Source organism: Mustela putorius, unplaced genomic scaffold (genome assembly GCF_011764305.1).
Source record: "Mustela putorius furo isolate JIRA1106 unplaced genomic scaffold, ASM1176430v1.1 tig00000127_pilon_pilon_pilon, whole genome shotgun sequence".
In the NCBI taxonomy this organism is placed as follows: Eukaryota; Metazoa; Chordata; class Mammalia; order Carnivora; family Mustelidae; genus Mustela; species Mustela putorius.
Genome location: NW_025421288.1, coordinates 16,104,463 through 16,127,870, shown reverse-complemented (window position 1 = coordinate 16,127,870; position 23,408 = coordinate 16,104,463). Strand labels below are relative to the sequence as shown.

General features: G+C 65.3%; 1 protein-coding gene across 13 annotated transcripts in view; it reads left to right on the top strand.

The window, feature by feature from the left end:
• The window catches only part of BRSK2 (BR serine/threonine kinase 2), a 58,018-nt gene that overhangs the window by 16,363 nt on the left and 18,247 nt on the right, over positions 1-23,408 (top strand). For 12 of the 13 annotated variants that reach the window (XR_006602503.1, XR_006602499.1, XR_006602500.1 and 9 more), the window contains exons 2-3: positions 19,833-19,927; positions 20,938-21,023. Coding sequence is in view for 9 of the 13 variants with exons in the window: in XM_045066719.1 (XP_044922654.1) it covers positions 19,833-19,927; positions 20,938-21,023 (181 nt within the window). In the remaining 4 variants the exon portion in view is untranslated. Of the gene's footprint in view, positions 1-19,832; positions 19,928-20,937; positions 21,028-23,408 lie in introns of those variants that run through there. The other variant, XM_045066736.1, reaches the window with a different exon arrangement.

Below are 23,408 nucleotides of genomic sequence, written 5' to 3'. Positions count from 1 at the left end.
GAGTCCAGACAGACCTGGGGCACGGGTCCCTGGGCAGCAGCCCTCGGAGGGCAGATGCAGTATCACGGGAGGCGCACTCGATGTCTGCCCTGTCCACCACCAGGGAGGTGGCCGGTGCAGGGGGTCCCTGGGCAGAAAGGGCCAGACCGACCCGGGAGTGCTGGCATCCTCTTGCTCCCGCAGTCCCCGGAGCAGCATGGAGCCCGGCTGCCTCCCCCGCTCCCGGGCCCTGTGCCTGAGTGTGGAGAGCTGTGGCCAGGCCGGGAGCGGTCCTCCAGGATGGCCTCCGGCGCTGCGCAGGCCGGCCCGCAGCCGCTGTCTGGGTGGGTGTGTGACGAGCCGCTCCTCTCACCCTTGGCGCTCTCGAACAACGCGGCCTCGGCGGCTTCTGAAGGAGCCGGTCAGGGGCCGCTTCCCCAGTGCAGTGGGCCTTTCCTCCGTGGTCGGGGGAGCAGGGACGCCCGTGCCCGCAGTGCTCCCCTGCACACACCGGGCGGCCGCTGCAGGGGCCGAGGGCTCTTACGGGGGCGTCCCCATGGCTGGCTGACCATGCAGATGGGTCTCGGTGTGCCTAGAGAGAGGCCGCATGGTTCCTGGCCCTGGAGCTGCCTCGAGCCGCTGCCAAGGGCAGCCCGGGGGAGAGGCGGGCTTCGGCGGTAACCCGGACGAGCCTGAGGGCAGCCTCCATCCCGCACGCCGGGCGCTCGCCTGAGTCTGCGGCTCGTGGGCCTTCGGGCAGGTTGAGGAACCCGAGCGGGGCCTTGTGGAGAAAGGCACCCCTGTGCCGTCGGCCTGCCAGGGGTGTGAGAACGCACCAGGGCGCCCGCAGGCCGCTGCTGCTCTGGGCCGCCTCCACCCTGCCCCCGCCCCGCGCCCTCGGGCCCCTGTAGCTGCCCTGGACAGCAGAGCCTGGGGGCCGCCGTGATTCTGGGCCGGGTCCTTGGCCGGCCCGGGTTCGGCTGCGGCTGGCTCACCTGCGGGGCGCACCCACGCGCTAGCCGGGACCCTCCTGAGCCTCCCCAGCAGTCTCCGCATCCCTCAGGGTGGGCCGTCGGGGAGGGGCTGGCCCCCCCTGGGTGCTTCTGGGCTTGAGCACTGGGGGGCAGGGGGGGCAGGGACCAGACAGGCCACCAGCCATTCCCCAGTGCAAGCGCTGCCCGGGGCAGGGTGTTCCGGGGCGGGGCTTGGGGGGGGGGCGCCGAGTGGGTGGTGGAGCGGGTGTTCGTGAGCTGAAGCCAGGCCCGCGTGCCGGGGGCGGGGAGGCCGGGTGTCCACTGGGTGCTGCCCGGCCGAGGAGCCCGGAGAGCAGGGGGTGGAGGGGGGAGCCTTAGTGCGGCCTGCCTTTTCTGCTCTCGTTGCCATGGCAACAGAGCGCGGTTTGGCAGGAGAGAGGAGGGGAGGGCTTTGTATGAGGCAGCTCCGGTTTGGAGACCAGCCGGGGTCCTTCAGGGTTTGGAGACCAGCCGGGGGTCCTTCAGGGCTGCGGTGGGAGCGCCCGCCACCAGGCTGAGCAGGCTCCCCAACCTGGCCTCCAAGGTGGCCCGACTGCCCCGGGGGGCAGAGGTAACCCCACTGGCAGCCTCCAGCCTCACCCCTGCTCACCGTGGGGCCCTCTCGCCTGCTTCTCCCTGTTTCGTCCTGGCTCCTGGGCCAGGGCCCCCACCTGGACATCCCAGCCCGAGTCAGCGGGCAGAGTCGGGGCGGGGAGGGGGCCTGCAGCTGCCCCGTGGGCAGGGCTCTACCCCCGGCCCTGGACAGGCTTCTGACCCCACGACCCCAGCCCGCTCTGGGGACACACCCTTTCCCCTGCCTGTGCTCCTCTGCTGCTGAGAGGCGGGGCCCGGGCCCCCCTGGGAAACCACCTGGGCCCCCTGGAGCCCGCACCCCCAGCTCTCAAAGCCAGGCTGGCCCTGACCCCAGAGGCACCTTCCACCCGCGGGCTCAGCCCAGACCGCCTTATTCCCCACACGAGGGTGAGTCCCGTGCGGGCGCGTGTGGGTCCGAGTGGGACAGAGCCACCCATGGGAAGGGCTCCGTGTCTCCCCTGGGCCACGCGGGCCCCAGCTGTCAGGTTCCCAGGTGGGAAGGTGTGCACCTGAGCCGAGTCCTTGGGCCTGCCACTGCCCACCCCGTGGCTGAGGAGGCCGCTGGCCGCCCGCTGAGGCCGGGGTCCCCTGGCCAGGCCACTTCAGGGGCGGGCTCTCCCACGCGATTCGGTGTCAGAGGCCCTGTCCTGCACACCCCCCCCACCCCACTAGCTCCTCCCCAAAACTAGCTGTGGGTGGGGCTTGCGGGCAGGAGCTCTCTCTTCCCTGGGCTTTATCCCTTGGCCCCTCCCCTGGCCCCACCCAGAGGTCCCCTCATGGCTCTTGGGCTCGTGGGAGGAGCTTCTATGCCTTCTGCTGTGCTGACCCCAGCAGCCCATGGCCCCCCTGGGGGCATATGACCCATCAGCTGTGCCCGGCAATGTCCCCCCCCACCCCCACCGCAGCCTTCAGCCTGATGCCTCCGAAGGCTCCCCTGGGACCTCCAAGGACGGACGCAGGCCCCTGGTCTGTGCCCTGGCGCGGCTGCCCTCTCGTGCGCCCAGGGGACCCCGCCCCTGCCCCACCTTCTGTTACGGCTCTGCAGGCCCAGTGCTGACCCTTGGGGGCGCTCCAAGGGCGCTTCCCCGGGACTGGATTTCTCCATCAGGGGCCCTGAGCAGGCGGCTGTGGGAGACTGGCCGCTGTGGGGGGCCTGGGGCCTGGGCAGTCCCCTGGTGGCGGAGGGTTCAGAAGGCCCAGGCTGCGGGCTGGCTTCTCGATCCTTCCTTAGGAAGGAGGCGTTCGGTGATGGAAGCACGTCACACTTGGACCGCGGCGTGCATGCGTGTGTATGTGGGTGTGAGTGTGCTTCTCCGGCCCCTCCCGCGCTCCCTGCCCAGCACTAACCAGAGGGAGTGCAGTGGGCGGTTGCAGGGGCAGAGCCGGCGTGTGTGGTGGGCTCGCCTCCCCATGCCCGGCCCCTGCGGCTGCCCTCCCCTTTGGGGTGAGGAGGCTCCCTCTGGGGACATGGCCTCAGAGCAGAGAAGCTGACCTATTCCCGGGGGCAGGGAGGGTCCCAGGAAAGCCACTGGTGGGGGCCTTCGGCTGCTGGCTCTGGGGGAGCTCCCCTGTTCCCCTGCCCTCATGACCCTGTGGGGTCTCTGTCTATTCCCAAGGCTGGGGTCCTGGCCCCGGGCGGATGCAGCCTCCCTCCCCTCTGGCTGAGGGCCTGGGGTAGGAGCACACAGGCCTCCGAGAGCAGGTGGGAAGCAGGAAGACGGCCTTGGGTCAGCACTGGGAGCAGCTTCCTGCCCCTTTTCTGAGGGGCCGTTTTCCGAGTTGGGGCTATACCTGCTGTGCTTGCTCCCCTGAGAAGCCGTTTGGCGGCAAAGGGGTGTCCGCTGCTCCTGGCACTGGACAAGCAGACAGATTTCAGAGCCGGTTTGGTAAAATGCTCGTTTTTTTTTTGGTTGGACTTAATTTGACTGTTTCCAGTCTAAGAAAAGTATTCCTGGGAGGCGGGGGAGGGGCAGCCCGAGCAGAAGAAGTTGGGGTGAGCCCACTGAGTGAGGCGACATGGGCGCCGGCCAGGCTGGGCTGGGGCCCAGGGGCCTATGCAGGGCTGTGGGTTTGGCCGCACCCGCCCTCGGGGTCCCCCAAAGGCCGCCCAGGGCAGGAGGGGAGTGGACCTGGAGCGCCGGGGCTTGTGGAGCTGGGGCTGAGCCCTGGCTTGGCTTCCCACGTGGTTGCTGTGCCCTGACCCCGTGTATCCCAGAGCTTACAGGAGCCTGGAGAAGGGGTCCTGAGCTCAGCTCCACAGCTGGAGGGACGAGCTGCCAGCCACCCGCATTGCACCAGTGACGCGTGCTGTCTTTGGTGACACTGGTGGTCCAGGGGCCGGTGAACCTGGCAGTGGCTCTGGCCCTCCTGGGAAAGGGCAGGGATGCTCTGCTGGGTGTACTGGCTGCCGGCCCCGGCCTGGGTGGCCTGCAGTGAGATGGATGTGGCCCTTGGAGTGGCTCAAGGACCAAGGCCAGGGGCGGCCCCGGTCAGCGCTGCAGGGCATGGGACTGGGGCCACCCATGGGGTCGAGGCTTATCCGCAGAGCTTGGCACGGGAGTGGGGCTGCCCACCACGGCTTTGTCCGGATGCCCGTGGGGACGTGTGGGGAGCTGGCTGCAGCCCTGCTGCACCCCCCCTGGAGAAGGGACCCCTCCCCAGGACCCGCACCTTTTCTCACCCTGATGCCCAGAGTGGGCCGCCTGGGCCGTCCTTTGTATGGCCAGTGGGTGACTATTGAGTGCTGACCAGCGACGACTGCTTTCTCTTGATCTGGGCTTTAGTTCTCTTTTTTTTTCTTTTAATAAAATTTTTTTTTAAGATTTTTTTTTTATTTGACAGAGGGAGAGAGATCATAAGTAAGCAGGCAGGCAGGCAGAGAGAGGGGGAAGCAGGCTCCCCACTGAGCAGAGAGCCCGATGTGGGGCTCGATCCCAGGACCCTGAGATCATGACCCGAGTCCAAGGCAGAGGCTTAACCCACTGAGCCACCCAGATGCCCCCGGGGCTTTAGTTTTAGAAGAACTAATGATCGTCAATTTGAAAAGAAGAATTTATTTCCATTTTCAAACAGTAAAATACCCCACGTAGGAACTGAGATTTGTACTGATCAAGAAAGTTGTGCCTGCAGTTCACCATGTGTCATTGGTTAAAGTTTTAAAGCGGAGCACAGTTCCGGGATTGGGGGGCCACGTGGGTCACCTGGTCACCTGCTGCCTGGTCACCCGCCCTGCCGCCCCCCTCCTGGTTGCACAGAGAGGCACCAGAACTCCTGGGGGCCACCGTTGCTCTCAGGACTTCTGTGACTTAGCGTTTACAGATCTGTGCAAGTCAGGAGTTCTGAAGTCCGTGGCCGGCCGGCACTCAGAACAAGATGGACAGAGTTCATTACTGGCCCCTGTGGCAACCGCGGGGCCCTTAGCACATGGGGTCCCTCCCCGTGGCTGGGGGGGCAATCTGGGGGGAGGCAGCCGCTGAGAGTCCTCCTGGGAGGACGGCTTCCTGCCTGGGGTGGCCCACAACTGTGTCCCGCATCGATGTGGGACCGTCCCCTGGGCCCGCCGGGCTTTCTACAGGGCCTGAGAGCTCGCTGCTGGTCTCGACAGCCCTAGAGACCCTGCGCTGGCTCTTCTTCATTCTGTACCAAGGCGCTGCCCGAGTGGCCGATCACACGTGGTCCGCACGGGCGCTGCGGCCCCTCCGCGGAGCGCCGACTTGTGTGATTCTCAGCTCCGGACGGCAGTGTGACGCGTCGGAGGGAAGCGGTTGGGGGTGGGGGGAGGATCTCCGAAGTCTGCACACGCGCCACACACCTTACCGGCTCCTCCGACCTTGTCCTCTCCTGGGGGTCGCAAGCGCGCGCCGGGGCCAGTCGCGGGCTGCGGGCTCCGCTCCCAGTGGTCCGGCTGTGCGACACCCCGCGTGCAGCCCCCACGGCCACTTCCCTGAGCCGTTCCCAGTCTTGGTGCTCCCGGAGGGGGGCTCATCCCCGCATCCGGACAGGCACTCGAGGCAAAGCCCAGCGGCCCCTGCACCCCCGTGTCGGCCGTGCTCGGTCCCCGGCGCCCCGGCGAGGTTTGGGTTTGTGACCAACACATTGGCCTGGCTCCGAGCGGCAGCAGCGTCTCTTCCTCCTGTCCCCGTGCCCCAGATCACACCCCCGTCTGTGCTTTAGCCGCTCCGCGTTGTCTGGCGGCCGTAGCTTGACTCTCAGAACGGACGTCACAAGGAGGGTCTCGTGATTGTCGACGTGGGGATGTCGTTCAGTGCTGGGCGGGGTCGCAGGCCCGAATTCTCTCCCTTGTCGGGCCGGAGCGGCGGGGCCACTGGGAGGAGGCCGCGCCTGTGCGCCTGCCCGAGGCCGGGCTGTTAGGATTTGGGAAAATCCGAGTTTTCAAAGTCCTTTGAGTGGATTCTCTTTTCTGATACCCCATGAATGTTTGCATCTGTGACGCATTCCGTGTGCAACACAACGTGCTTGGAGTCCTTTGATTTTTCTAGAGTTACTAGTTGCCTTTTTTAAAAAAAATTGCACTATTTATCACAAACTCATTGAAGTGAGTGTGTGTGTGAGAGAGAGAGTAAGAGAGAGAGAAAAACAGGAGGATGGGGATGGGCAGGGAAGGACGCGCAGACCATTCATCTTCTCCAGTTCTCCGTCTTCCTGGTGGCCTCCTGAGAGTCCCCGGACGTCCTTCAATCCGCCGTGTCTCTCTGCAACAGCCGCCCTCAGGGCTGCGCGCGGCTCCGTTCTGTCCCGCTCTTGGTTCCGGCTCAGGTCGTGAGCTCGGCCTTGTGAGGCCGGGCCCGCGTCAGGCTCCGGCTGTGGAGTCTGCTCAGGACTCTGTCTCTCTCTCTCAAGAAGCCACCTTCAGGGGGTTTCCCAGGAGCCCCTCTGGGGTCCTCTGCCGCTCACTTTGTCAGGTGACCTCCTCGGAGAAGGTACGTGGGCGAGCAGGCTTCTGTCGCGCAGCTGAGAGGACCCTCTCCGTGCACCCGGGCCCCCGCGGGCAGTCCTTCGCCCCCGGCGCTTTGAGCGACTTTGGCTCCATTAACTCCTGACCTCAGGGGGACGGAGGAAAGGTGCCCGTCTGGCTCACCTGCCTTTCTCGTCACCCCCATGTACATTAAAGCTCTTGAGCCCACATCTGTCTGTCTCTTGACCCTGCCACCCTACTGAGTGACCTGTGCGGTACCGCGGGGTCCCTTCTCAGCCCTTCCTCAACGAGCACGTGGCGCAGTTGGACGTTCTGTGTTCCGCTCTGCACTTCACTGATGAAATTCCACATTTGTCCCCACGCCCCCCCAGTCTGCCCAGCGGCTCCTCCTCGTCCAGGAGCACCCGGGTCAGCTCGCCCGTTCTCCGTCCATGCTCGTCTTGGGGGATCCTGTCCTTGCCCGTGTGCTGAGGGTTGGCAGGGCCCGTCTTCCTCACCCTTTTGCTTACAACCTAGTGTGTCCTTTGATTTAAAGTGTGTCTCTCGTAAACAACATGAGGTCAGCCCCTGGGCTCCCCCCCCCACAACAGCCTGTTATTACCGTAGCATTTAGCCATCTACGTTTTGCGTAGATGTTCTATGTAGCTGCGGACACGGTGTGATTCGAGCGTGCCCTCCTCCTGTTTGTCCCGTCTTGCTACACGTGTGCCTCTTTCCCTGTCTTATTTTGTCTCAAACGTGTCTTTTTTAAAGTTACTTTAATCTCTTTTTCATTCATACTTTTGCTATACGTCTTTCCACTTAGAATCTCATGAGGGGTTACTCTATGGATGTGATTCTCAGAATCTCAGGCCAGAGATCCCATGGGGAGGTCCTTACAAATGTCGTTATATCCCCTTACTTTTGAGGGCTATTTTTGCTGGATCTGGAGTTCGCACTGAGGTAGTGACCAAGCCACTGACTCCTGGCCGCAAGAAGACGGGCACAGCTGGCCCTCCCCCGGGTGTGCTGTGCCTCCTTGTCTCTGGCTAGTTTTCAGATTTTTCTCTCTCTCTTTCCATTGTATCATGGTAGCAGGGGTGCGCTTGGCGTGGCTCTCCGTGTTTCTGTTCCGCTTTCACTTCGGTGAGCTTCCTGGATCTGTGGGCTGATCTATGTAATACCGTTGGGGAAGATCATGGCTCTTCTCTCGTAAACTATGTCTTCTGCTCTGTTTTCTTTCTCTCCTCTTTCCCTGGGGCTCCTGTTACAACGAGACTTTCTGTTGTTGTCCCACAGGCCTCTGAGGTGCTGTTATGCTTGGTTTTTCCTTCTTTGGCTTTCTGTGTTTCAGTCTGGGCACTTTCTGTTGCCCTGTCTTAGAGTTCATGAATCCTTTCTTTTGTGTCTGGTCTGCCCACAAGCCCGTCTGGTGAATTCTTTTGGTCTGTCCTTTACTGTGATTAAAAAATACATTTATGAGGGAAGAGGAGGGGGAGAGAGGAGAAAAAAATGTGTATTTATAATACTATCTTGAAATCCTTTTCTGAAAACTCTAATATTTGGGTTAGCGGTAGCCTGCTTCTAATGGCTGTTTTTTCTCTTGAGAATAGGTCACACTTCTCTGCTTCTTTATGGATGGCATCCTTTTTATTGTATGCTGGACACTGTCTATTTAAGAAGACAGTTCAACTGCAGTGGGGAGGGTTTTGGGCTTTTCCAGAATGGGCTCCACTTTCCCTCTCAGGCATTTAGGGCAGGGCGGGTCAGTTTGATCTGGGCAGGGCTCTGGCTGGGTTAAGACTGAGTGGTCACTTCCAGGAGTTTCTGGTCAGCTCTAGCTAAGTATATGGAGGGCGTGAACCCCACAGTGTGGACGTTGCTTCTTTTTATTCCCTGTTGTTTCGAATGCCTGTCACTCGTAGAAGCCCCGTGAATCCTCGCCGAGTCAGTGAGTGACGGAGGCAGTGAAACAAGCTCCCGGGATCTCACTGGCAAGGCTGTGCCCACATGTGGCTCTGCTTGCGTTCTGTGGCTGGGCAGGACTGTCGGGCCTTTCCCTGGGACGGTCTATGCCCACTGGGCCTGGGGTCTTGGGGACTTCTGCTGCCCACTCTCAGCTTCTTCCTTTGGTCAGCTGCCAGCTTCCCGGGTTATCAGCACCTTCTGGTCCACCTTCCTTCGGTCTCTGGGTTCCGTGCTGTGGTCCTTCTTTCAGCCGCTGGTCTTCCAGCAATTACTGTCCTTGCTTTCCTGGAGCTCTGTCTTGTTTCTAATCCCTCTTGTAGCCTTCTTGTTTTATAGATGTAGCAACTTCTTAAATCTGCGCCAGTGCAGTGATCCGTAAAAGCCTTTCTGACTGCCTGTTTCTCCCAGGTCAGTTCTGTTTCTCCGTCTTGGACTCCCTCTGGTAACATCCAGTTGGCTGTTACCTACATGGAGGGGGCCTGGGTGGGTGGTGAGGCTCCTTGTGTGAGAAGGAGGGATGTTTTCTTAACCGGGTCCCTCCGGGAGGGTACTCCTGCCTGCGCACAGAGTGTGGTCAGTCTGAGGGGGGTGCGCCGCGGGGCGGGGACTGGGCAGTGAGACTGCCGGGAGAAGGAAGACTTGCTCAGGGCAGGCTTGTGGCCCCTAAAGTACAGGATTTTGTCCCAGTTTGTCCCAGTCTGTGTCCCGTTCTGGGCATGGAGAAGGGGGCGCCAGCCTGGGTTGCTCCCACATCTGCATCCTCAGTAAGTGGCACATCTGTCTCCGCAGCTCTACCCTCAGGCCTGCCCTGCGGTCCCTGGCTAAACCTGACACCTGGCACTTCTCTTGGGTCCCCTGGCAACTGGAGGCCCCATCCTTGCCCTGTCCCCCACGCCTGCCCCCTGCCTTCTGTTTTTGGAGTCTTTCGAGATCTCCTTTCCACCACCATTTTTTAACCCAGAAGGTGGCACTGACAGCAGACAAACACAACGGACGCAGGTCTCTTGGACCGCAGGGCTCTGGCAGCCTCGCCAGACACCTGTCCGCAGCGGGGCCTCTTCCCCACGTCCCCCCCCCCCCAGCATCTGCCGGGCTCCCTCTTTTCTCCAGAACTGCACCCAGGTCTGCCTCCTCTTCCAGCGCCTGGGCCAGCAAAGTCCTCTGGGGGCCCATCTTCCTCCCTCCAGTTTCCTTGTCTCATTTGTCATGTGTCCCCAGTGGCAACACCTTTGAATGGCACCTTATTGTGGCTTGCTGAGGAAATGCTTCTGGTGCTTCCTGAACACATGTCTGCCTCTGGGTGGGGTGGGGAGTGCCTTTGTCACTGAGCCTGGGTCTGGGGGCTTGACATGTCTGTGCTGTCCGGCAGAAGCCCAGCATCTCCGCCCTTCTCAGCTCTGAACTTGGGAGGTCACATGGGGCGGGAGGGTCTGCAGTCCCAGGAGGGCCGCACCCTCAACCCTCCAGCTGGGTCCTGGCAAGCCAGTTCCTAATACTGGGGTCCCAGTGGGTGGTCCCTGGCCACCCCCTCCAGGTGGGCGAAGAACCAAGAGGGAGTTTTTTGGAGGAGGGGCACATGCAGTCCTCTTCGGATCTTCAGCTGGCTCTGTGCCCCAACCGTGCCAAGCCTCTGAAGGCTGACTTTGGGCTTTGGCGAGAGTGTGCCTGGCTCGACTGACTGGTCTCCAGCACAGAGAACCCCTGGCTACCTGCATAGCTGGGCCATCCGGGGGGCCAGGCCCAGACTGCTTCTGGGAGGGGCAGGGATCAGGGACAGGAGGCTCAGGACCAGCCACCTGGGGGGCGCTCATGCCGTCTTTACTTAGCACAGGCAGGAGAGGGTGTGAGGACACCCTCAAGGCTGAAGGGGCCACCGAAGCACCCACCCACGAGGGGCGCAGGAGCCACGTTTCAAAGCCGGTGCCCTGGCTCCGTGGCCCTTGCCCGCCGCCCGGCAGCCCCCACCTGCTCCACCTGCCAGGGCTTTGGGGCAGAAGAGCCCGGCTGTCCCGAGGGGACCGGGACCGGAACGGGGGAGGCGGGAAGGCGGCGCGGGCGGGGGCGGAGGGCCGGCCTCTCCTCCCCTGGGTCAAGGGCAGCAGCGGGCGGGGCCGCGGTCCACGGAGCCGAGGGGCTGGCAGGCCCCCGCGTCGTGTTTGGGTGCTGTGGGTGGGAGGGCGGAGAGCCCCGCAGAGGCAGCAGCGGCTTCGGCGGGTGTGAAATATTCCAGGCCTTAATTAATTTAATTTGAGAGGTTCCTTTTCAGAGCGCGAACAGTTGTCTCCCAAGAGACGCGCGCCGCCCCCCGCGCCTGTGGGCGAAGGACACCGCGGAGTCTATATTGAGAGGAGCCGGCTGGGGCCCGCGCTCCCTCCCTGCCCCCTCCGGGTCCCCCATCGGGCCTCCTTTCCAACCTGGAAGAGCGTGCGTGGGGGCGGACCGAGCCCGGCCGCGTGATGGCGGGTGCGGGGGCGTCGCGGGGCGCGGCGGCCGGCCCAGAAGCGGGGCGCGCGGGCCGATGCGGGCGGACGCGGGCGGACGGGCCCCCGCGCAGGTTGGGGGGGGGCATGCGATCCGGGCCTCCCCGCCTCCCAAACAGAGGAGGGGGTGGGGAAGCTCTGAGCCCCCAGAGGAGGCTGAGAGAACCAAGACGCCGGCCCCGCACCCCCTCCCTAGAGCTGGGGCAGGGGCCCGCAGGCGGGAAAGGAGTTCGGGTGGGCGCAGGGGAGGACCGCAGGCCCGGACGCCGCCGCTGCGGGGCGGGAGGCCACGAGTGCTCTTTGATGTCTGGACAACTTCAAAGGGGCCGCCCTCCCGGTCTGCGAGTCCGTGGAGCCCCCGGCGGTGCAGGGCTGGGGAGGGCGGGCTGGCGGCCCAACGTCTGCCAAGGCGGTGCGTTTGAAGCGAGTCCGCTGGGTCCAGGTGCCCCGGGCTAGGACCTGGGGCTAGGACCTGAGGCAACTGGGCGGGCAGAGGGTCTCCTGAAACCTGGGAACCGAACCCGCCCCCGCAGGCGCAGCTTCTGCCCTCTGCCTGCCCAGGAGCGACCCTGGCAGCCAGATGTGAGTGTGGGCGGCCCTGGACCAGCCCCTGGAAGAGGGGACAGGGGGCTGCTGAGGGCTTGGGGTGGGTGGCCCCCAACCCTCTTCCTGGGCTCAGGTCTGACAACTGGATGTCCTTTCAGGCTGCAGGGGGCAAGGGGTGCTGCCAGCAGGAGGGTGCGCGTGTGGCCCTTTATCCAAGGGAGCACACACAGGGTGAGGGGTCTAAGGTTGGATCTTCAGTCCCTGACCTTCCCCAGCCTGCCCACAAGCACCTCAGTCCGGGAGGAGGGGGAGGCTCTTGGAAATGGCGGTCAAGCAGCTGGTGAGGGACCCGTCCTGTGGTGGGAGGCAGCTGGGGTGGGGTGGAGGGGCCGCGGCTCAGCACGGCCCTGCCCGCATCTTTCACACGTACCTGTGTGAACTCTCTCCCTCCCAGCACAGCTTCCCTGGGAGCACGAGTAACCCCCCCCCCCCGCCTGGCCTGAAGAGGGGTCAACCCAGACCTGGTGGGGCTTCCAGGCGGGGGGACTGCTGGTGGGGCCTGCACACTGATGTCATCACACTGGAGGCCAGAGGGACCTTGCGTTCTCCCTGAGCATGGGGCTCGGAGCCTCTGGAGACTGGAGAGCAGGCAGCCGCTCCGCCCCCGGCTCCATCCTCATTCCACGCCACTCCTGGGGGATTTTGTGAGCCAACCCTGCGCCCCTGCCGGGTCCTGGCCTCCTCAACTCTCCCCAGCTGCAGGTTGCCACAAGCCGGGTGCTCTTCCCAGAGGGATGGGGGCTTGCTCCTCCCCACCCTTTGGAAGGAGGCATTATAGACGCTGAGGGCTTACCCACACCCTGCGCCCGGTGCCGGGGACCTCGGGCGGGATCTCCTGAGATCGCTGCTGGCGCCGCCCTGGTTGTCCTGGAGAGCTCTGTGTTCCTTGGTATCCTGGGTTTAGAGGTTACCTCAGGGCTGTGACCCCCAGAATGCGGTGCAGGCAGGCCTTGGCTCCAGGCTCAGAAAGGAGCAGGGGTGTGGCTGGAGGAGCTGCCCAGGGAGCGCTGACACCCCAGGGCACCCTGGCTCTGGTGTCCCGTGTCCCGCCCCCAGCTCCGCCAGTAGCCCTGAGCCGTCAGCTGCTTGGACTCAAGCCAGGGCTGCGTTGAGCCCCGTCCATGGTGCTGAAGGGACCGGGCGGTGGCTGGGGGAGGGGCCCTGGGAACCTGGGTTCATTCCCATTAGTGTCTCCGAGGTTCATCCTGTGTCTTTGCCCAGCACCCGCCTACTAACTAAGCCTGTTGTGAGGTGGTGCTGGGGGTGGGGCTTGTGGCTGCACCTGCTGGGGAGGCCTAGGCGTGGGTAGGCTTCACCCTGACCCCTTGGGCAGTGGCAGGAAAATGGGCCCTGGGGTCAGGCAGGCCCAGCCTGTCTCCTCTTCTGAGAATGGAAGTGGACTATTGTAAGGATCAAGGCTTAAGAGGAGGATCCTTGGAAGCTTCCTTTCTGGGCAGTGGTCTGGCTGGAGCGGGCGGCCACATTCAGGCCTGACCATCCCCCAGAGCACGCCCTACCCCAGGGCCTTAGCATGGCCTTAGGTGACTAGATGCAGCTCATAGGGTGCCTCCCCACAGGGCTGTGCCTGGCGCAGGCAGAGCCGCTTAGGGAGGAAGCAGAATCCGCGCCCCCCCCCCCAGCCCCGCAGCAAATCCTGTCCTTAAATCCCTGGAGCCCTGCTGGGTTGAGAGACTGGTGGTGGGGGTGGGGCAGGCAGCAGGGCAGTTGGCTGAGTGTGGGCGTGCGGGGGGAGGGGCTCTGGTCACCGTGAGGGATCTGGAGCCGAGTGCTTAGCTGGGGTTGTGGCAGCAGGTGCAGAAAGCCCTTCTGAGGCGCATCTCATTTGAGAGGAAAGGAAACTCGAGGTAAACACTCCCATGAGTGCAGCAGGTCCTGCGCTGGGCTCCTGGGGCCGCTATGAGGAGCTGCCCCATACCTTGTCCCCGGAAGGACGACGTCTCTTTCTCTGGGTTGTAGGGGCACATTCCAGGCCCCTGGTGCACCGGCCGCCCCGTGGAGCCCCGTCATGTCCCCGCAACACTTCTCTGTGCCTCTAGTAAGAGCCCTGTCACTGCATTTAGGGGCTGCCCCAAACCCGGAGAATGCTTGTATCGAGATCTACAAATATACTTCTGCAAAGGCTCCCCCCACCCCGAATTAAGGTCGCATTCATGGGGTCCAGGTATTATCACATGGATGTGTCTCCTCGAGGCCACCACCCGTCCTTGCACAATCTGTGTGTGGTCTGGGTCCCCAGGGGTCCCCACGCTGTCCCCGTCTGCACCGCAGTTTCCTGCCCGCGGGCTCAGGGGGCTTCGGTTGGTGCCGGGAGCCCTCAGTGGTCATCTGGAAAGTCCCCTGTGAGGTTCTTGAAAGTCTCACTGTGGCACCCCCAGGGCCCCCCACTGCCTCCGCGGGTGCCCCCGGCCCTGAATGAGGCTGAGTGTGGGGGTGAAGAGGGCATGGGGGAGAACCAGGAGGGCATGAAGGGCACCTTCACCTTGCCCCTGTCGGCGGCCTCCTGCCCAGCCTCGGGATTCCCTGCCTGCCCAGGCACACCGTGGAAGGGGCTCTGGGTCAGGCTAAGAGATAGAGCCAGCGTGAGGAGTTCCCTTTCCTCGGGGACACCCAGTGGCAGGAACATCCCCGGCACTGAAGGGAGAGGGGACAGACACCCCCAGGGACCAGGCGGCACTGTGTCCCAGCAGGAGCGGGACGGCCAGGTCTCATCTGCTCCTCCCCCACCAGCGTCCATGCACCTGAGCGTCCCCCCCCCCCCCGCACCACCTCCTGCCCAGGGCCCGGGAGCATTTGTTCTCAGACCCAGGGTCAGGAGCTGCCCAGCAGGCTGGGGGTCGAGACAGGCTAGCGGGGTGCCTCTCGCCATGGGAGGCCACCAGCAGGTCTCTGGGGCTGCCCACCGCAGACAGGGATGCGGAGAAAGAGGCAGACCAGACCTGCCCCCGTGTGTCCCCCGCCCCCTCCCCCATCCCAGAGTCTGAGGGAGAGAGCTCCAGGGTGTCCAGAAGGGCCTGGGTGGGACAGGCTGTTCTCCCCACTTGCACAGGTGAGGTGAGGACACTGAGACCGTGTCTGGGCGCACCCGCCCGGGTTGCCTGGCTATCCCTGCCTCTGGGAGGCCACCCTGCCAGTTGGTTCAGCTCCTAGCGAATGCTGGGGCCGGCATCCACCTGGACCCAGGGGGCGGGAAGGCAGAGTCTCCGTGTCCTGTGACCTAACAACGTCTCCCCAAAACTTGGGGGCCTGAGACTGCGAACATTGTCTCATGGCTCCCGAGGGTGAGGAATCGTGGGGCAGCCAAGCTGGGCGGCCATGCCTGGGCTCCTCTCAGGCTCCCAGGGTGGGTCAGGCTGGTTCTTGGCCACAGGACGAGGCAGCAGGCTCCTCAGAGCAGGGATCCCAGGGAGCAGACCCCAAAAGCTCTGGTCACCACCCAGCCTGAAGGATGGCTGGTTGTTCCGCCACATCTCATGGCACACAGGCCAGCCTGGTGCGGTACGGGTGGGGCCACGTGGCTGGGAGGCTTCCAGGAGGGGGGTCTCTAGGGGTCCTCTGGGAGGCTGTTGCAGTCCGGAGAGGCCAGTGACAGCGTGGCAGGAAGAGGCCGCAGGGGGCCCTGCAGACGGCCACTGGCCTGCACATGCGGCCTGTGCTCACCGCCTCTGCCCTCGAGCTGCTCCCAAGAGCTGGGGGCGGGGCCTCTGCAGTCCCCACCTGAGTCCTGCTGTCCTCTGGGCTCAGTTCGATCTTCAGCTTCTCTGGGAAGCCCCCTGGGCCAGCTGGCTGTGGGGCCCACAGTCTCTGGCTGCCCACGCAGGTCCTGGGGGAGCACTGTGCCTGGGCCTTGCCGTTCTGGTTCCGCCTCCACACCCGGGCATGTGGGTCCTGGCCGTGGCACGGGGAGCTGCTCCATGTGGGGCCGGTGGCCAGGGCAGGACCACCTGCGATGTCTGTGGCTTACCCCAGTGCGGCTGCCGGGCTGGCCCTTGGGAGCAGAGCCTGGGAAGTTCAGGCCCCAGAGAAGGTCCAGGGCAGTGGCGGGGTGGGGGCTGCGCGGAGCACGGGTCCAGGCGGCTCCCAAGAGGAGTCTGTGTGCTGCTGTTCCCAGTCCCTTTGCCCCCGCAGTCCCATGGGCCCCTGCCTGCCCTCTCCCGCCTTCTCCCGCTGCCCTGCTGTGGGCAGCCCAGCCCCGGGGAGCTGGGACCGGCTCAGGGCCACCAGCCCTGCTGACTCATTTTCCCAACAACCGGTGTGGTGCCCCTTCCTCCCTCCTCCCAGGAGAGCCCAGACAGGAGGGGTGACAGGGCCTGTCCACCCCGGCAAGACTGTCATGTCCGCTGTGCCGGGCCCTGGAGCACCCCCCCTTACGTGCCTACAAATGGGGCCCCACAGTGACACTGGCCATGGAGGCAGAAAATGGGTCCCCTTTGGCTACGCTTGTGGTATTGGGAGCCGCTGCAGGGCCCCAGAGGTGCGGCAGCTCATGACGGAGGAGGGACGATCTCCCATCCCCGGTGTTAGTGACCCTTGCATGGTCCCGTGAGGGCCAGCGGCTGGACACTGTTTTCTCCTGAGATGCAGACAGAGCGTCGCGCTGCCCTGCCCTTCCGTCCTGGCCCAGCAGAAGCAACCCCCCTCCCCCCATCACGAGTCTCCCTTCCCAGAACCTGCAGTGGGAGCCCTCCCCGGGTCCCCTAAGTCCAAGGACCCGCTGACACAGCGTGGGGGGGCCGATGTGAGCACACAGGCGGGGCCCTGCGAGGGCGCCCCAGGCTCAGTCAGCACCGTGGACAGTGGCCGTCCTTTTCCTGACCAGGCTCCTCCCCAGGGGACTCTGCTGCAACCGGACCACAGCTCACCACCCGCGAGCCTGCCCGCGTCCCACATCCGCTGCCCTCGGGGGCCTTCCTCACGGGCCCTGTGCGCGGACACCAACTCCCACCACCCCCCCTGAATTCCCACCCTCTCCTGGGCGGGGGCAGGAGGGACTGCGGGGGTGAGGGGAGCAGCAGGTGGGCCTCTGGGAGAAACTCCTGGCCTCCTCGAGGGTGGGGCCGTGCGGGCCGGAGAGGGCAGGGGCGATCGAAGGCCCGGGAGTCTGGACAGTAACCGACCGTGGGCAGCGGCCTTCCCAGGTCCCCACCTATGCAGGTGCTCGGTGATTTGGAGGAGAAAAGGCAAAAACAGCCACTTCTCCCTTTGCTTCCGGCTGCCCCGAGCAGGAGCTGCAGGTGCCCTGTGTGCGTCCCTTTGCGGACTCTCTGGGGCCGGTGGTGTTCCCAGGTGCCTGCAGAGGCTGTGGCATTCATGTGGCCCCGGTCCACAGCCAGCTGGAGTGCGGTGGGGACAGGCGCAGCTGGCCGCACACCTCGCAGGCTCCGGGCTCCTCTCTGCGGAGGGCCCTCGACACCCGGCCCATGGTGGACACTCAGACTGTGGCTCTCCCTGATGCGACACCGTCACCTGCGCCCAGACCCCTGTCCAGACCAAAGGGAATTCGGGTCCTACTCTGGGGGGTCCCAGGACGCAGGGCGCTCCAGCAGGGTTTTTTCTGAAGGGCCACGGCCAAGAAGGAGGGGAAGGTCACGGACGAACCGCAGGAGGCCTCCACTCAGGACTGGCCTGTAGCATCCGGGTCCCCACTGCTCTGGGGCTGCCCTGCGCGGGGCTCGTTCAGCACGTCTCTTCCCCTGGGCAGCTGGGCAGCGGCTGGTGGTGCGGCCGCCGCATTCCCTGCGTCCCACGGTGCCTGGCGTGGCGCTCGGTGGCGACACCAACGGAGCGACTTTCTGCTTCTGGACAGCATCCTGTCCCTTGGACGCCCGTTTATTTTCCTTTTCTGGAAGCAGGATGACATTTCTCCCCACTCGTCTGCAATTCCCGCCTCCCGAGGACCCGTGTGCACGGCTGTGTGAGGTGCGTCTGTGGGCGCGTCCTCCTGGCCGTGTGCCCACTACCCTGGTGCCCGAGCCACGGTTCCCGAAGTCCTTCTTGTCCAAAGACGCCCCGTCCCTCCCATTGGTCGGTGCGGGAACGGCCCGCAGAGCCGGCCCAGGGCCGTGCCCACCTGTGGTTGGGAATGGAGCCACGGCGTTTGGGCCTGGGGCGTCTCTGGGGCTCCTGTGCCAGCCGTCTCCGGCGTCTGTCCCGGGCCCTTCCGGACTTGGAGGAGCTTGTCTTCCATGGGGTGGCCGCGTTTGCTGCTTGTCTCCCTGGCACCCCCGTCCCGTCAGCCTTGTCCCGCCCGGGGACCTGTCAGGCACGAGTTTTGCTTCTAACTCTGGCTGGTGCCGTGGTCTGGGGGGCTGGGCTGGGGGCAGGGAGTCCTGGGCCTCCAGCCTTGAATTACAGGCAGATGCCAGCAGCGCCCTCCTGCGGGGCTCTCTGTGCTCTTCCTGCTGCCCTGGAATCACAGGGCCCGGAGCAGATCAAAGACAGCTGGCAAGAGCCCTGGGGTCTGCGGGCCTCCCTGGGGTCTGCGGGCCTCCCTGGGGTGGGAGCCGGGGGTGCGGGGGCTCGCTGGGCACACCGTGCTGGAGCCCAGGAGCCCATCTGTCGTTCCCTGAGTGTGCACACGACCCCTGGGCATCGCCCACGAAGGCCCACGCCCCCCTCCTGCCCTCTGGGCGAGCTCCCCAAGCACACAGAGAGGCTGGCCACAGGCCCACCCACCCCAGCACGGGGCAGGGGCAAGAAGCCATGCTGGGAAGGGCAGCTGGGACCATGTTCCGTGGAGGGACACAGAGGCCACGTAAAATTACGGATGTGTGGTCTATGAAGGGAAGGTGTCTTCTGCACACGTGACAAGGAATTCATTTCCCATAAAAGTCGAGGGGCTCTTACAGGTTGGTAAGAATCCCCCCGACCGGGACGCCTGGGTGGCTCAGTGGGTTAAGCCACTGCCTTCAGCTCAGGTCATGATCCCAGGGTCCTGGGATCGAGCCCCACATTGGACTCTCTGCTCAGCGGGGAGCCTGCTTCCTCCTGTCTCTCTGCCTGCCTCTCTGCCTACTTGTGATCTCTGTCTGTCAAATAAATAAATAAAATCTTTTATAAAAAAAAAAAAAAAAAAGAATCCCCCCGACCCAGGTGAAACCCAGCAGCCGGTGAGCATGACAAAGGGGTCAAGGTCACGGTTAAAGCAGCAACAGTGGGGGAGGCCGGGTCACCCCAGCAGCACGGGGTGCGCATGCAGTCAGGGTCCCGACTTTGATGGAGTCTGGCTAACACAGCACGGTGCCCCTCAGTGTCCACAGGCAGGGCGTCCCAAGGTCGGGGTGCGATGCCAAGGTGAATGGGGTCCCCTGGCTCCCCTTGGGCCCCCAAGTGCTGGAGTGGGTCCAGCCATCGCGAGAGCTTTCACGTGCCTGCCTAGGAATGAAAGTCGCCCTGGGGAATGTCGCAGTCGGGGCCCAGGCTCGGGGATGGAGACGGGTGTTCCTAGGCCGCAGGCCACAGAGCAGTCCACCCAGAGGTCTGGAGGGTGCTGGCAGCGGCCCGGGCTGCAGGAGGGGTGGGGCTGTGGTGGCCCCAGAGGGCTCTCCTGGCCGGCGAGGGGAGGCAGGAGACGTGGAGGCCTGGGGCCGGCGGTCAGAACTGGAGCAGGATGTTGGGCTCGGGCCCAACATGCGAGAGTGAATTTGTGTTCTGCCCCGTGGGGGGCGGCCAGGGGTGGGGGGCGTGGGGCGTGGAAGGCGGGGGTGCTGCTGTCCGGGGAGCAGCCTTGGGCCTGTCCTGCTGTCCTGGAGACGGCAGTGACCAGACTCGGGGCTCCTCTGTCCAGAGACGTGCAGGCTGAAGGGGGGCTGGGGGTCCGGTGGCAGAGGCCGCGCATCCTGGGGGGAGGGGCACGAAGGGGGCGGGGTGGCCCTGAGCCCAAAGTCACCCTGCCTCCCCCACTGGAGATGGCTGGGCAGTGGCGGAAGGCCTGGCGTGGGGGGGACTCTGGGTTCCATGACCTCCAGAGCACGGGGGACTCTAGGAGGTCGGAGGGCTGGTTCCGAGGCGGGGGCTGTGCTGTGGGGCAGGGACACCGCAGGACGGAGTTGTCCTGGCAGGGATCAAGGAGCGTGCGCTGGCAGACGGGGGCTGGGGGCGTCCTGCAGGAGGTGCGCTGGGCCGATGGGGGTCGGGGCAGGGCTCAGAGCCCAAATGAGGGGCCAGGAGCAGGGGTGGGGTGGGGGTGTCGGTGGGAAGCAGGGAGGGCCGTGCTGGTTGGGTCCTGGCTGGGGTCTCAGGGGCTTCTCTACCCCGCAGGCCTGGTGAAGCTGGGGATCCACTGTGTCACGTGCCAGAAGGTGGCTATTAAAATCGTCAACCGAGAGAAGCTCAGCGAGTCTGTGCTGATGAAGGTGAGCCGGGGTGTCGGGAAGCTGGGCCAGCGGGTCCCCCGGGACGCTGTGCCCACCCGCTGGGGCCTTGGCTTCCACGGCTTGACTCAGGAGGGGCCCCTGCCTCTGAGCGGGGAAAGAGAATGGGCGGGTTCCCGGGTCCGAGCAGCCCCTCACCTGGTGGAGTCTGGGCCCCTTTGGTTCCAGATGCTCAGCAGGAAGGGCCTCAGGTTCCCCCACCTGCCCGCTTGCCTGTGGGGGAGGAGCCGTCAGACCTGGCCGGCAGGGGGCATGCTGGGGGCGGGGCCCTGTCTCCACTGCCTCGTGGACTGTGTCTCCCACACGCTCCCAGACATCTCCCAAGGGGGCGGGTGGGGCCCACGTGCCAGGAGGGCGGTGACCGGCCGCCTGTGGGATGGAGGCTGCTGACGAGGAAGAGGACCTCGTCGGAGGGCGGGGGGGACTCGTGTGGGCCCCACTGGGGAACCCTGAGGGCCACGCGTGGTGCAGTTGCAAGGGGAGGTGCTGCTTGCTTGGATGGGAGCAGGTCGACCCTGACCTTGCCTTGACAGCACCCGGGCCTCGTGTCTTCAACTGAGGACAGTGTTCTAGATGCCCGAAAGCGCTCCAAGCCAGAGAGACGAGAGCTCCATGGCTGGGGCCTGGGGGTCCAACTGGGTCGCACTCTGCCGGAGGCCTGGCAGGATCTGGGTGGAAGCACCGGGAGGCAGCCCCCTCGTGGGATGACCCTGCGGGGGATGGGCCAGTCCACAGAGGTGCGGGCCCCATCGCTAGGCCGGCCCTCCTCCAAGCCTCCTGCGCCCCCGTGACCCCGTCGAGGCATCCAGGGGGCATGGTCCGCTCGAGCCCCCTGTCTCCCCACCAGCCAGAGACCTGTGGAGGGCAGGGCAGCGGGTGCTGGTGTCCCCCACAGCGCGGCCCCGGGGCTGCGGGTTGGGGCGGATGGGGCGGTGGGTGCGGGGAGCTGGGCAGCAAGCCTGCCCCCAGCCGGACCTCTTCTCCCCGAGCAGGTGGAGCGGGAGATCGCCATCCTGAAGCTCATCGAACACCCCCACGTCCTAAAGCTACACGATGTTTATGAAAACAAAAAATATTTGTAGGTATTGCTGGGTCTGGAGAGCCGGGGTGGGGCCTTGGGGAGGGCACAGGCAGCCCCCTGGGGAGGGGGCCCCGGTGAGCAGGGAGGGGAGCTCTCGGGAGGCTTCCACGCGCCGCGCTCCTGGCCCAGACCTCCTGGCCGAGCCATCAGCTTGAACCACCCAGGGGGTAGGGCTTCCTGGAGGCGGAGGCTGGCAGCCAGGGTCAAGCAGCAGGAGGCCCTTGGCCCCAGCGAGCTAATGCCACAAGCTCCTAGACTCTGCCGGGGCTCCTGGGGACTCTCCCCATTCCCACTGAGCTCCCCGTCTGCTCATCCACGCGGCTGAGACCCCAGGCCGGCCGATGGCTCACCAGGCCCCTCGCCTGACCCGCTGTCCCACCCTCCCCAGGATGCCCGGCTCCCATGCTGCTGAGCGCGGCTGACCTCAGAGGCCAGCGGAAATCTCATGTCCCAGGCACACCTGGGTGGGAAAGCGGAGCACCCCCCGCCCCGATCGCCAGCTGTGTGGCCTCCCTGAGCTCACCTGGGCTGTGGGTGGCGGTACCCTGCCAGGGTCACAACAAGGGGGCGCCCAGCCCTGTCACTCCCGCTTGTGGGACCGCAGGAGGCCCAGCCTGTGATGCCCAAGCCCTCGGGCGTGTTGGCCCTGAGTGGAGAAACTTGAGCAGGGGAGGGGACCCTTGAGGGCTCAGCTCCAAGCCCCAGCCCCGGGGAGGCCTGGGGGCCCGCTGGCTCAGGTGGCCGTCCGCAGCCCACTTGTCCTGGGCAATGGGGTTGGGGCACGAAGCTGGCCACAGAGGGCAGCCCCGGGGGAGCAGGGAGGCTCGGGCACACGGGTCGAGGACGGGCCTTCGGTCCAAACCGCGGGCGCTCCGACAAGGGACTCACTCTCTGGGCCCCGTGGGCGGTGTCCCTGCTGTGCTAGCTGGGACCCCAGTGTTTGCGGGTGACAGGAGACGGCTGGTCAGTACAAGTGTGAGGTGCTGGGTGGCAGGTCCCGGCCCTGGGGTCCCTGATGCTGTGGGCAGGAGGAACCCTGCCCCCTGAGACACGCTCCTGCACGACCCCCCACTGTCGGCCTGACTGGGGTCCCCCTTGCAGTGTGCAGTGGTGTCCCATGAGTTTGGGGGCAGGTGATGTTGGCCGCCTCCACCCACAGCAGCAGATGCAGCCCGTCTCACTACTGCGGGGATCCTCGTGAGGACAGACCTGGGGCGGGGGGTGACAGGCAGAGCCTCTGGCCCCAAGGAGGCCACCTTGGTGGGGGGGGGTCAGGAAGCCAGTGAGGGCCTGGTCAGCAGCCCAGTGCGGGGCGGGGAGGCACAGCCCAGGCAAAGGCCTGGTGACAGGGACACCACGCCCAGCACGAGGGGGATCGGGTGGCCCAGCTGGGACCTGGGGGTCCCTGCACGCTCCCTAGGACCCCCCAAGCCCAAGGCCACCTGGGGAGCCTGCAGCTGGAGGGCAGTCGGGGGTCCCTGCCAGTGAGGCCAGCCCATGGCTTGTGCTTTGGTCGGACCCTCCCGCTCAGGAGCAGGGTGGGACCCCCTGGATGGCCCCTTCGGCCTGAATCCCACCCGGTGCCCTGTCCGCCTTTCCAGCCCCTGCACGCAGGCCCCCTGCACCCCCACCGACCCCTCCCTTCCTGCACGCCCTGCTCTGGAGACGCCCCCTTCCCAGCACCTCCACGGGGTCCTGCAGGTGTCCTCGTGCGCACGTCTCGGGCCGTGCTGTGCCCCCTGCCTCGGCGTCCCTCCCACCGTGGCCCTGGGCCCCCTGCCAGTGACCCGATGCGGCAGAGGGGAAGGCACGAAGGGGTGGCAGAGGGGAGCGGTGGGCCTCAAGGCCACTGGCCCACCGTACCCCGTCACAGCCCTTCTGGTGGCCCAGCCCCCAGCTCCTGCACCAGTCCAGGCCTCTAGGCTCTGGGGAGCTGAGACGGGGTAGTCGCGCCCCCGCCCCCGGCCAGCTGGGCCACGCCCACCTTTCCCGTCTGTTTTCCGAGGCCCGGTGTGAGGGCCACCCCTAGGGTCCCCGGGCCCTGCCCTGTTCCAGCCCCTTGCTCGCCCCATTTAGAGGTCCGGACTACTGGCCAGGCCTCCCTGAGGGCCCGAGTGTCTGAATCAGGGCCCCGCTCTGGGAGCCTGAGCTGGGTTAGCCTGGGAGAGCCTGGAACGGTCACGCGCGGGAGTCGGCCGCCACAGTGCCCCTCAGCCAGGGGCCCGGGGGTGGCCCTGAGCCTGGAATTCTGCACAGCAGAGGGCTCCCCGCATGGCGGTGCCTGAAGCAGGCCTGCCAGGAGGTGGGGGGAGGGGGCTTGTGCTGAGGGTGATCGAGGCTGGGACAGGTGGGGGGTGGCGCTGGGGCGGGGTGCCGGCCTGA